Source organism: Maniola hyperantus, chromosome 5, assembly GCF_902806685.2.
Source record: "Maniola hyperantus chromosome 5, iAphHyp1.2, whole genome shotgun sequence".
Classification (NCBI taxonomy): Eukaryota; Metazoa; Arthropoda; class Insecta; order Lepidoptera; family Nymphalidae; genus Maniola; species Maniola hyperantus.
In genome coordinates this window covers 12,178,811-12,192,119 of record NC_048540.1, presented here as the reverse complement: position 1 = coordinate 12,192,119, position 13,309 = coordinate 12,178,811, and the positions used below count along the sequence as shown (strand labels likewise).

General features: G+C 34.9%; 1 protein-coding gene across 7 annotated transcripts in view; it reads right to left on the bottom strand.

Moving 5' to 3' along the window:
- dnc (phosphodiesterase dunce) overlaps positions 1–13,309 on the bottom strand; it is a 465,943-nt gene that overhangs the window by 279,679 nt on the left and 172,955 nt on the right. Inside the window, exons 1-2 of one of the 7 annotated variants that reach the window (XM_034968454.2) lie at positions 7,153–7,388; positions 639–917 (exon numbers count right to left, since the gene is read on the bottom strand). The exons of 3 other annotated variants lie outside the window; for them this stretch is intronic. In XM_034968454.2, the coding sequence (XP_034824345.1) occupies positions 639–790 (152 nt within the window). In that variant the 5' untranslated portion in view covers positions 791–917; positions 7,153–7,388. Of the gene's footprint in view, positions 1–638; positions 918–7,152; positions 7,389–13,309 lie in introns of those variants that run through there. 3 more of the 7 variants (XM_034968456.2, XM_034968455.2, XM_034968457.2) reach the window with 3 other exon arrangements.

Genomic DNA, 13,309 nt, shown 5'->3' with positions numbered 1-13,309 from the left:
TAATATTAGTCGGGATGATTATCCAAAGTTACGCAATATGTATATCTAATAACATTTTCTTCTTCAACAGAACCTCTGTTCTGCATAGCATGAATAAAATATGGTCAAATAAATTGGTTGTCGTTGCAGGCAAGGATTTATTACACATAGAGAGAGACCCTTTCTTTGTTTTGCGAAAAATCGGTTCGAACCACTGAAACTTCGATATACGAGTACAACCACATCCATTAAAAGGTAAATAATAAATCGTTCGAGTGCTCTGACCCTGGTCCATTTGTCCTTATGTTCAGAATTAATCCTAATTATTTATGTACGTCATTATTTATAGGTGTCCTACGGAGCACGAAAAAAATCGGTTCTAATAAATAAAACAAAATAAACTTCAAGATAATTGACTTCATGGAATTAACTTGGTGGATCCACCAAACCCCACGTATACTACATGGTATTATGTATGTTAATGTTTCAAAAGTGTTTACAAATAAAATTTAAAACTGAATTATTGAGCAGACTAAAATAAAATTTTAATACAAGAAAAATAATTGCGAAATTTGCACATTCGAGGAATAAATCCAAACAACAAAGGTTGTTTTCAGCAACAGCGACATCTCTTAGCAAGGCACTAAAACAGGTCTTACCTCGTTTCAGATCCAACCACGGTCCAACCTCGCCTACGTCGGACGGCGCGAACTTCAGCTGAAACCAGGCGGTCTCGAGTTTTCCGGTGCCGGTTTGCGTTGGCCATTAGTAAAGCAGTGGCGCCCTCTTCCAGTTCAGCAATTGGCAACATTGCTCAGGGTTCAAACAACGAAACTAATGCACAGCAAGCTGGTCAGATGTCACCACTGAATTAGAATTATCGGTCACATTGTCGAAAGTCTATCAAATTGTTTATTTTCGTAATAAAATTGCTTACACTGCAATGTAAAGTAGCAATTAAAATGGATCGGTTTCCGAATTTTATGTTAGTTACCTACTTGGTTTATAGCTTGTTCCAATTTGTTTAAGTTTGTATTTACAAAGTAATGCTATGGAGCTTAGGTACTATTACTTATTTGCTACGCAGTGTGGTACAATTTTGATAGCTACGTGCAAGCTCAATAATACAAGGAATTATATGACTGTATGGTGTAAAGAACGCCTATGCTTTATCATCACGGCGGATTGCGCGTCGAAGCCGCGCTGCTGCAATCGCGTTGGAGCGCTACAGTGCGATGTACTTCATATAACTTCTTGTATCACATCGTACACACGTACGCGCGCGTTCAGGGAGACGTCCTGATGTTCAGTCACCGTCAGTAGCGGCTACCTACTGTCGCGAATCATGTTTGATAACTTAAAATCTTTGATAGAACTCTACCTACTTAGGTTTAAAATATAAGTAGGTATGTAGAGGATGCCTGGAAGAAATCGCTGTAGTGATAAGGTCGCCTTTTATTTTTAAATGTATCCTGTATATTATTCTTTGTAAAATTGTAGTCAGTAATAAAGATGTTTATATATTATAAAGTACCCATTATGTTTAAATATAGAGATTTGGGGAGTTCATAAGGACATAAAACACTTGGTTTTAGGTACAAATCTTTTGTGTATTTTTAAAATATTTGCCTTTTGGTGGTATAAAAAGTGAAGAAGGTTGAGAATACATTGCGGCTGTCCTTATTTCTCTGGATGTAAACAAAGAGAAAAATTATGCTCCCGTTTTAACTCAGAATAAAGTTTTGCTCATAAAAGTGTTATTTTTGCAAACAATATTTTATGTGACTAATTATTGTGGTTTTAAATATTACTTATTTCAAAAGCTACTTTTGCATTGAGTTTAACGCTTACTAACTGCAATAACAATCCTAATAATTTGGCTGAGTAGGTAACTGATATTTTTTATGCAGAGAATCTGGTCCCAGAGGCAAGTTGATGATCGCAATCGGCTATTCACAGCACGACTGCACTAACTACAAAGTAAAAATGTTCACAATTGAAAATGGTGTGATACAGTGTCACTTGAGATGATGTAAGGATTGCATTTAGAAGTTATGATAGAAAAAAAGAAACTCACATACCCCGAAAACATTACACTCCTATTTTTGGGCAGTCGTGTAAATATGATGAGACTTTTAGAATGGTTTGTATAAGTATAGCGACCCGCCCATGCTTCGCCCGGGTAAGCCAAGTTCACTAATTTTCAGTTACATTTTTCAATAATAAGTACCTAGTGATAATGCGATGGGCTCACAGATCCTTCCGCATAAGACTCGATTAAGAGTACTTAATAATGGGAGGTGTTACGACTCTCAAGAGTGGAGATTACGGGCTGAGAGAGATTTGCGGTACCAATTTTCCCTTTGGAGAAATCACGTCATGACTGATATTGCATCTGGTGACTTTTCATATAAATCAGGATGAAAAATCATGACCCAATTTTTATGCCATTTAATGTTCTGAGCTCAAAAAGCTTTTCTTTATTCCGTACAATTAATGATGGATATAAATATGTCAAAAAAGCTTATTGCGTGAACGAAATAAATTTCATTTTCATTCAATTGTACATCGCGTTGAGAATGAATTGAATTTGCAATGGGAGGAAAGCTATATTTTTTTCTATCTCTGCATCGTATTTATATGCTGAGGATCGCGTGACCTCTCCCATTGCCACCATATTAATCATATGGTAAGGACTTTTTGAAATAATAATTCGGTGGGCATTCAAAAAATTTCGCATACAACTCTACTAAGTGTACAATTTTGATAATTACATTTTATAAGATGACTAGATGATGCCTGTAATTTTACCGGCGTAGATATAAGTTTTTTAAATAACCCGTGGGAACCCTTTGATTTTTCGGAATTAAAATAGTTATAGCAATAATGCAGGGCATAATTTACCTCGATTATATCCTAACAGCCAAATCAGTTTAGTCCTTTGTAGCGTGAAGGAGTGACAAACAACCAAACATACAGTGATTGTTTTGTCATCTCTTTGATAAATTATTTTGATAAGTAAATAAAATCTAGGAAGACCCTCGAGATTTAAAATAACAACAAGTAGCAATAACAAATAAATAAATTATCTAAAATTGGCACCAAATACTTATCTTTGATCTTGAAGCAATCCAAGAATAACTCTTTAACTGTAAGTCGTTACTCGTTTTATAAATAGATGGTAGCTATAAAAAGCCTCGAATAATAATCAAGTTTATACTATAAACACCCAATTATTTTTTCAATATTAATTGTTAGTGCCGTGGAAACCCCTGCCAGACACCCTTACACTTTCAGGCAGGCAGGGGGTTGCCACGAAACTAAGTGTCTGGCAATGCATGACGTGATTTCTAATGCTATTCTGAAGTTAATATAAAAAATAGACTTACTTAGACTGAGACTTAGATTTTTTACACCTGTTATACCTGTTATCTCTCAATACCACCATGATCCCAACAAAGATCCAAACAAACGTTCCTCCTAGTATTGGGGACAATAGGTACGCAGAAAAACATTCAGCTTTTATAAAATAACGGAGGTCTGGCACGCGCTGGCTCTTAGTCCATTTCTAAAGTGCAACGGATGAGATTTAACTGTCCGTTGACCTAACTTCACGACACAACACACGCAGTGTCGGTTTGGGGTTTACGAGTATATTCAATCCGTTAGTGTGTTATGTTGAATATATATAAAAGGAAAAGGTGCCTGACTGACTGACTGACTGAGTGATCTATCAACGCACAACTAAACTACTGGACGGATAGGGCTGAAATTTGTCATGCAGATAGCTATTATGACGTACGCATTCGCTAAGAAAGGATTTTTTTTTTAAATTCAATCCCTAAGGGGGTGAAATAGGGAAATGAAATTTATGTAGTCGGACGAAGTCGCGAGCAAAAGTTAGTAATACATAAAGGAGATCCCATTTTTTATTGAAGTAGAGTTCTTCTTTAGGCGCGACTAAATAGTAACTCATATCTTATGTCCGTTATATCGTAACGTTGTTTTAAACTGACCAGCTGTTTTTAGGCCGCCATCTTTTATTAAGTTATTTAAAGTACCAAGTTGTTAGTGCCCTAGATTAAAAGCTCTGTAGATAATTTATAAGACCATAACGTTCGCCATTGGGCCCGAGAGTTCGTCAACCAAAAGACAGTCTGAAATATCGACAGAACGGCTATTCTTATGTGATTAATTATTATCTATCTACCGCTAACGATAAATGTGGAAAGCTTGGCATGAACTGATGTTACTGAAACTGACGACATATTGGTAATGTATTATTGTTAAACGATTTGTAATACGTTAAGCTGTCATGATTTCACTTATCGAATATTGTTTTCTACAAACCACACTAGTTAAATTTGTTCAGTTTAGTATCTACAGAGGGAACACAGAAACTGATGATATTCCTAAGTACATACAATTTAAAAACATTACCCTTCTTTCGGGCTTCGCCGCAGTCGTATGCTAATTAACAAAAAAACCGGCCAAGTGCGAGTCAGGCTCGCGCAACGAGGGTTCCGTACCACAGTCGTATTTTTTTTGCACGATAATTCAAAAACTATGATGCATAAAAATCTGTTTTAGAATGCAAAGGTGAAGACCTTTTATATTATACCCCACTTGATATAGGTAGTTATCTTACTTTGAAAATTAAAAATACTAATTATTAGTTCATGACCATAATTTAAATTTTTTTGTGTGATGTAACCACAAATTCACGGTTTTCAGATTTTTCCCCGAATACCTGCTATAAGATCTACATACCTGCCTTTCATGATTCTAGGTCAACGGGAAGTACCCTGTAGGTTTCTTGACAGACCGACAGACAGACAGACAGACAACAGTGTTCCGTTTCTCCTTTTGAGGTACGGAACCCTAAAAACAAGTGAAAAGACAAGTCGGTCTTTTAAAAGTATAACACGAGTTGGTATCTACATGTAAAATATTAATGACATGATATTTTTTTTTTTTCATATAGCCCGATAGCCCGAAGGCAATTTTGACGAGGTGCTTAATAAAACCTCAGTAAGTTTTTTTTCAGCGTTATCTATGTTTGGTAAGGTAGAGTTGCCAGCCGTGGTAGAATCAGAAGATAACATGGGGCTTTTTAAATTGTACAAAAACAGTACCCATTGCAAAAATTTTAAATCGTATATACATTTAGACATGTAGCTTATGAAAACAAAGTGACATGACAGCCAATTTAAGCGTGTTTAAACTTCTTTTCTGAACTGCCAGAAAAGGTACTTTATATTTTAAACTCAATGTAATAAGTAGGTACCTACTTTATTTCATGCTATATACAATGATAGACGAAGGCGACCCAAAATAGCTTGCAGTTCCACTTAACATTCGACAGTTTTTCGGATCAGTTGACAGGTCTCGTTTGTCATTATCAGGCAACGCAGAAGAACTACCATACAAGCTTTCAGTTTTTATCAAACACCTCAGTGAAATCCCTTTGGGCTCTCGGATCTATATCCTTCTTATTCAGCTAGAGTTTGTGACAACCCGAGGGCAAGCAATTCCCAAACCACTCCATGGAGTTTTCGCGACACGGCTTTTTTAGGGTTTCGTATCCGAAGGGTTCCAACGGGATCCTGTTACTCAACCTCCGCTGTCCACCCATTCATCCTTCTGTCCGTCCGTCTATCCGTCCGTCTGTCCATCCATCTGTCCGTCCGTCAGTCCGTCCGTCCGTCCGAATGATATGAACCGTCATAGGTAGAGAGTTGAAATTTTCACAGTGTGTATTTCTATTGCCGCTATTCAAATAGGTAAGTATTCAAAATATAGGTACTTATAGTATATTATAGATCTCAAAAAAGCAACTACGCAAATTAGATAGAGTTATATTATTATATATCTTATACCATGGTACGGAACCCTTCGTTCGCGAGTCCGACTCGCACTTATCCGGTTTTTCCTCATTGTTATGTTAGAATATAGATTTTAGAGATAAAAATAACAACTCCAATGATGAGATTTGCATTCCTTTTTTATGGTAACAAATTGAAAGAATGAATGAATTAAATGAATACCTACACTTTTTTTGTAAACCACAGAAGAAAGGAACATTTTTAATATGATAGCGTAGTAAAAAGTGACTTTATTTGTAAGCAGTGTAACTTTATTTGTATGTGGGTAAATAAATTACTATAGTTTAGTTAATTTATTGAAAACCATTGATAAATTGAAATTTACTACCGTATATTCTTATTAGACATGTGTCCGCTATAGCTTAACTTAACTGAAAACCGCTGCCGTGCCTATAGCGTACCATAGCGTTATTGTCGTAGCTAGCAACGGTTTTCAGCTAACATCTATGACGAACCACCTGACAACGCAACGCTGCCAACTGACAATGCATTGTTTGGTTTTTTGGTTACTAGAAACGCAATAATTATGCCTTCTCTTTCTTTCTTTCACTGAAAGCTGAAAAGGAGCGGTTATTGGCTACCGGCTTAGTAACTAAGAACTTGGTAAACCAAAGCCGACCTTATCTCTATTACGCTAAGGCTTAACTGCACAAGTACTTGTCCATTACACTTTGATCTATCAAACTTAATACAGTTAGCCTTAGAGTAATAGACATAAGGTCCTCTTTGGTTTATCAATTTTCGTGAAATGTTTTTGGTTAACTGGACTGTGGCAAACTATTCGTGCAGGCGTCCACTATAGTTTGACCTATGTCAATGATCAAATTAAACTTTGCTGCTATGAACTTAAGGTTGTGATTACTTCACAATATTCATGAAAGTCAAACTGGTTTTATTTTAGTGAATATGCGCGCGCTAGCTATACAGACGGTATTGATACGGCAGCTAGCTTAGTTACTACTACGGAAACCGCTGCGCGTTGCGCATATTAAATTAGTTGAAACACAACTTTGATACCGATATTCGACAACGGTTATCAATATCGGTATTGAAACTAAATAACTGTTGATTAACCGTTGACATAAATAGCCAATAACGCCCATCTTTAATTCTTATTATTATAAAAGATCTAATGTTATTAATTCTTAAAGGAATATTGTAAAATCTAAAGACTAAATACCGATATTATTATTACTAATTTTCGGTTCATTTAAGTGTAAATTAAGAAACGATAGTTGACTAGAACGCTTCATGTAATTTATGCATTAATTTATTATATTGGACTAACGTTATTAGATTTAATTGCTACTTTACTCAATCCAACATCCAATTCACTGCATCGCAAGTTCACTGTCACAGAAAGCTGTTCTAACCAATATTAATAGCACCAAGAGTCCAATTAATGCACTTCACACACTTATCTCAATCAGCCAATAAATACGAGCATACTTTTTCAGTACATTTCGGCTTTGAAGTTGTATTGGCCAGCGCGTCGGTCCGACTGCGCGCGCGTCTTGGCGCGTGTACTACAAGCTCTAGCGCCGAGAAAGCGAAGGCGACGACGCAAGCACTCCACAGGAATTTCCGTGAAAATCGGAAAAATTGACGGCGATAAATCAACGTCTGTCAATTACTCTTGCGGAGCCAAGGCGGAGCCGATCGCAAAAAACTGAAGCATCCGAAAAAACTTTATATTATGTGAGAGTTCTTTCGCAAAAAAATTTAAACATCCACAAAAACTGTTTATAACATGTGTGCATTTTTCAGCAATTAATGGTTTCATTAGCACTATGATTAATGTATGAACGTATACAATAATTTTGCACTGTAATTCATTCATGTATTCTATACTAGCGAACACCTAGACTGTACTACTACGCTAAAAAGTGGTCTAAAATAATCTTCGCATTATTGCCTTTCTAATAAAATCGGTTGGATAGTTTCAAGTTTATAACAGACACAGTCAGAAATCAGTCTATCAATTTTCCATATACAAATTGATAGATAATCGTATTTTATTCTTAGCGGTCAATAATCTGTTCAGTGTTCAGTCTTTGATTTGCTTTTTAACGCATTACGTAAAGCATTGATGTAAACTTTTAATTTTGTGAAATCACACATTGGGAAGACAAATGTTGAATGAAATCGAACGTCAAAATGGTAAAGGATGGGTAATAAAATCGAGTTCTAAACCAACGAATATTCATGACTCTCAAGCGACCGATGGTTTTACCAACATTCGAAAATTTATCTATTGGAGCCAGAGATTAATTAGGTTTATCTTTCATCTAAATCAAAATAATATACCAATTTGTTATAATTTGTCTTATAAATCATACAGTAGGTCCTATTTTATTGTAGCCTACATTTATGTCTTTCTCTACGCGTGGAGAGAGTTATATTTTTTATATATTTTTACATTAGATATCGTCTTCATGATACACAATTTATCATATCAGTATAGTCGACCTGGCGAAGCATATAAAACTTTCCTACGAGGATTGCCTTACAGGCATTATTTGAACTACGATCGAGAATAAATTGAGGATGAAAACGCTCATGTTAGGAACCGATTTTTCGGTAGGTTGCTTCTCTATAGAACGAATGTCAGTATTGAATTTTACAGTGGACTAGTCTTTTCAAATATGCAACTGAAGTACTCATATCGAATTCTACGATCTACATATGTGTACTACCTGCACAGAACACATAAGATTTTATTAGACGAAAATGTGTACCTACTACGATTCATTTTCAAAGGCAAGTGTTAATTAATTATTAAAACTTTAAATCGCCTCCTTATGCTCCAACATCTGGCCTTGGTCACTGTGTATATCAATTAATTATCAAGACAAATATGGACCTCGGCCTTTTATTAGGACTGCTTTCCTATGACTAAGTAATTTTCTGTTCTATTATCAGTCTCTGGTTACTTCAGTTAAAGGGGGAGGTTATCAATTTGATGCGAAGTATAGGTATTATTGTTTTATTAAAAGGAAAATACGCAAACGAAAATCACATCATAAATAATTCACACGTCGAATACAGACGTCCCTATAAAGAGATTGATCCCACAAATATATGGACTATGTTTTTATGAATATTGGATATGAAGATGGTACTATTCATATAACCGTCTACGTGAGGCGTGTTTACGCGCAGCGGGAGACGAAAATAGCCGGTGGCAGAGTTTCAAATATGTCGCACTGTCCTAAACTCAAAAGTCATCAATTTCTCGTAATGTCATAATAGCAGCAATACATTTCAAATCTATTATAGAGAGAGAGAGCCAGCGCGTGCAAGACCTTCCTTATTTCATAAAATCTGAAAGTTTCTCTGCGTATTGCCCCCAACGCTGAGAGGAACATTTCTTTGGATGTTTAATTGGATCACGTCATGCAAATTAAATCCGAAAACCGTGGATTTGTGGTTACATCATACGAAAAAATTAAAATGTGTTAAAGAACACATATAATAATTGAGTAGTAATTTCAATTTCCATAGTAAGATAACTAACCAAATGGTATATCATATGAAAGAGCTGTGCCTGTATATTCTCAAACAGATTTTTATTTATTTTTATGCATAACAGTTTTTGACCTATCGTGAAAAAAACGAAAAAATACCTGAGTACGTAACCCTCGGTGCTCGAGTGTGACTTTGGCCGGTTTTTTTTTATAACCTTTTGAGCTGTTAAATACAATACATGCTTATCAAGATATAATACAGTTTGAGCCTGAAATTATAGAAGACGAGAAACTGTTTCAGATATTACCTGATATTAGAACTTCATGATAAGAAAGTGCTTATTACTTACAATTAGCCTCAAATTAGAATTTTTTTTTCGAAATGCGTATGTATTGTTTACAACCATTTACAACACAGTGTCATGGAACCATTCATGAAGGTTAGGTATAGCTAATAATAAAATGTATTTTCTTTCATGCTTAAAAAAATGTTTAGAATTTTTTGCTTTCATAAAAAAATGGTTTGAAAGTTTTTACGACAGATTATTTATTTGCCAAGAATTCGTTACACTTTTTTAAGAGCTTTTGTTGAAAAATCAGCGGTATCAGAAGCGACAAGAGCATTTTGACAAATGAGTTCTAGACTCAAAGCTTTTTATCTTGAAAGTTTTCATTCAAAATAGCATAAAGAGATCTTTTAACTCATAATATTATTTATATTTTTTATCGCGAAAAGGATTTGACTACAAGTCTGATATACTAGCCAAGAAGAAGGAATTTAATTTAATTTATTATATAAACGTCCCCATTGGGACTTGTTAGCAGACCTTGTTGTAGACCCTTTAATTAATATGAGTATCCTTAAAACAAATTCAAATTTGTTACACAATATACCTTATCAAGTATGGAAAATACTGAAATAAAACTTTAAATTTTGCAGAGATAGACTACAAGCGTAAATTTAAAACGCAAAAGACTGCATCAAAAATGGTCTAATAGTTTTTACATACTAATTCTTATTCTAAGTGCATATTATACTTACCTTCATTTCAAAGCAGGTAAAAATGAATAGAAACGGGCATTTAATAATAATAAATGAAATTAACCATCGAACAGATTGCTTATCTCTAACTGATATTTCATCCAAATGACTGATATTGTGATTAATTTATAATCATAATTATCATTATGAAATGTAAAGCTATGAAAAAACAATATACTTCCCTACATATGAATACAAACTGCGCAATATATTGAATAATACACACATATTAATTGAATATTTCAGCCTGAAAGCACTTTAACTACCTTCCTATCTTTGAAAGGTGACTTTAGCCAGCCCATGTTAAAGTTTTACGAAGATAATGAATTTATACGCGCTCTCGAAGTGGCCTAGCAGGTAAGTAAATCGAATTATGCAGCTGACATCGATGTTTAAACCATACGCCAATTTGTATCGTATCGCTTTAAAGGGGTTCGCATGAAAGCCAGTAATTTTATAAAGAGAAACCTATTTTATCGTTTGAACTATAATATATTATATCTATAAAGAGAAACCTTTTCAGTTTTCAGTTGACCTAAAAACTTTGTAGAAACTTAGTAACCTAGTAAATGAATAGGCAAATAGTTTTAATTTTATATAATTATTCTTCTTTAATGCATGTGAATGCATCTGGGAGATCACCGTATTATTATTTTGTTATTCAGAAAAACCTCCACCCCTAATTTCTTAAAATGAACCAGAACTCTCAAGGAAACAAGACGCATTATATAGGTACTTAGGTAGATAAATTGGTCTGATCTAGTCTTAAGGCAAGTTATAAAATTGATTTTTAACGCAACTACTTGTAGGGTATAAAATCTTTCCCATTGATTGTCACTATTATCTTGAGTGATTGAGCTATTCCATTATTCCAATAGCGAAAAATCAAATTTCTCAAAAGCCGGCTAAGCATTGATGGCTGCAGATTTTCATGAAAGTATTATACTAACTAGATGATGCCCACGACTTCGTCCGCGTGGATTTAGGTTTTTAAATATCCAATGGGAACTCTTTGATTTTCCGGTATAAAAAGTAGCCTATGGACATAGGCTACTTTTCCCCGGAATGCAAGCTATCGCTGTACCGAATTTCGTCAAAATCGGTTAAATGGATGGGCCGTGAAAGGCTAGCAGACAGACAGACAGACAGACGAACAGACAGACAGACACACTTTCGCATTTATAATATAAATTATATGGATTGACACACCTGCTATACTTAGGAGCTTTTTGTGTAAACATAATATTTTTAATCTTTTAAGTTTTGACTCTATAGACATATAACATGTGTTATTATGTGAAGTCATGGAATCAGAAATTAATGCCAATGGTCTCCGAGAACATGAAAATTGAGGTAAATCAGTATTATTCGCGAGTTACGGCATTCCGCGATCGGGACGTGAAAACAGTGATTGGAGTCAAACTGTTATTTCCTTCTTCACAGATTGACTCATTTCCTACAAACCTTGTCAGCATGAACTGCTACCAACTTTTGTTGACAAAATATACGAACAAAAGTGGAGCTATCTACATTGATCTATATTCATTGTTCATACTAGATGACCCCGGCTCCCGCGGCTTTACTAAAAATCAGCAAGGGAGTGGAATTTTCAAAAATCCTGAAACAACTTCAACGTTTTTGCTCGAAAGCTCAAATACTGCATAAATTTTCATACATATAACTTGAAAAATATCGAACTTTCATACAGACTTTCACCCCCTATTTAACCGCTTTGGGGGTAGAATTTCTAAAAATCATGAAACACGTATTTTTCCATTTTTTTTATTTTCCAATCAAAAGCCCAAATACCAATTTTCATAGATGTAACTCGAAAATGACGGACATGACGGACTTTCTTACAAAATTTTATCTCCTTTTTAACGCCCTTGGGGGTGGAATTTCCAAAAAACCTTCCTTATTAAGCGCCTATTTCATAAAAAGAACCTATATTGTCAAAATCTCAAGTCCACAACCTTTTTAGCTATGCGTTGATAGATCGATCAGTCAGTCAGTCAGGACAAATCATTTAGTTTTAAACCTACATAAATTTCTATGTAACCGTAAAGTCCTTAAGTACTCTGAGCCTCTGAATAATAACATTATGTGTGATTTTTTCCATATTGAATCCCCTCGACTTATACCCGTTTTACCTACAACATGGGCGGTGGCTACCCTCTGCGCCTGGAAGACTTAAGGGAATTTCTTTTTATAACCCACATTAAAACAATATATAGAATAACTCAAGACAGCTAAAAACTTTGGGTAACCCTACAAAAACATGTGATATCTTCATATTCTATTTCTCTAAGTAGTCCATCGCAGTTAGATAAATGGATGACAAAAACAGTTGAAGACATCGCTCGCAATACAATAGCCGAGGTTATAGATGACACTCACATAGCTAGCTGCCTTTTGTTTTGCTAATGTTCACGACAGGCGACTCAAGAGTTCTCATGAATATCTGATGTTATTAATTGTTTTACAGACGGACAGCTGGAAACACCATCACAAAACCCGCACGACATATTCTTGAGTCATATTACAAGAATACACACATATTTAAACCATTACTAACTCATTATCATTTTACCAATGTCGTAGAGAAATTACAAAACATTTCAGATATATGTCTATTTCTATTCTATAAGTTTCGGAGACGCAAAAGAGTGGTAATACGTAGTAAGGTGTGAAAATAAAAATAGATATTCTATTTCTATGAATCGGCGTAATTTAAAAGTTTAGACAGTCATGGGAAAACTACAAAACACTTCAAATGATATAATATTTTATTTCACTCTGGTATTACTGTCTCTATTCTATAAACTTTGGGGATGCAAGATGCAAGAGACTGATAGCAACTTGCACGTAGTGAGGTGGAAAAATAAAAATAATAAGTATTGTATTTTTAAGAACCGGCGTAATTAAAAAGTGAGGAT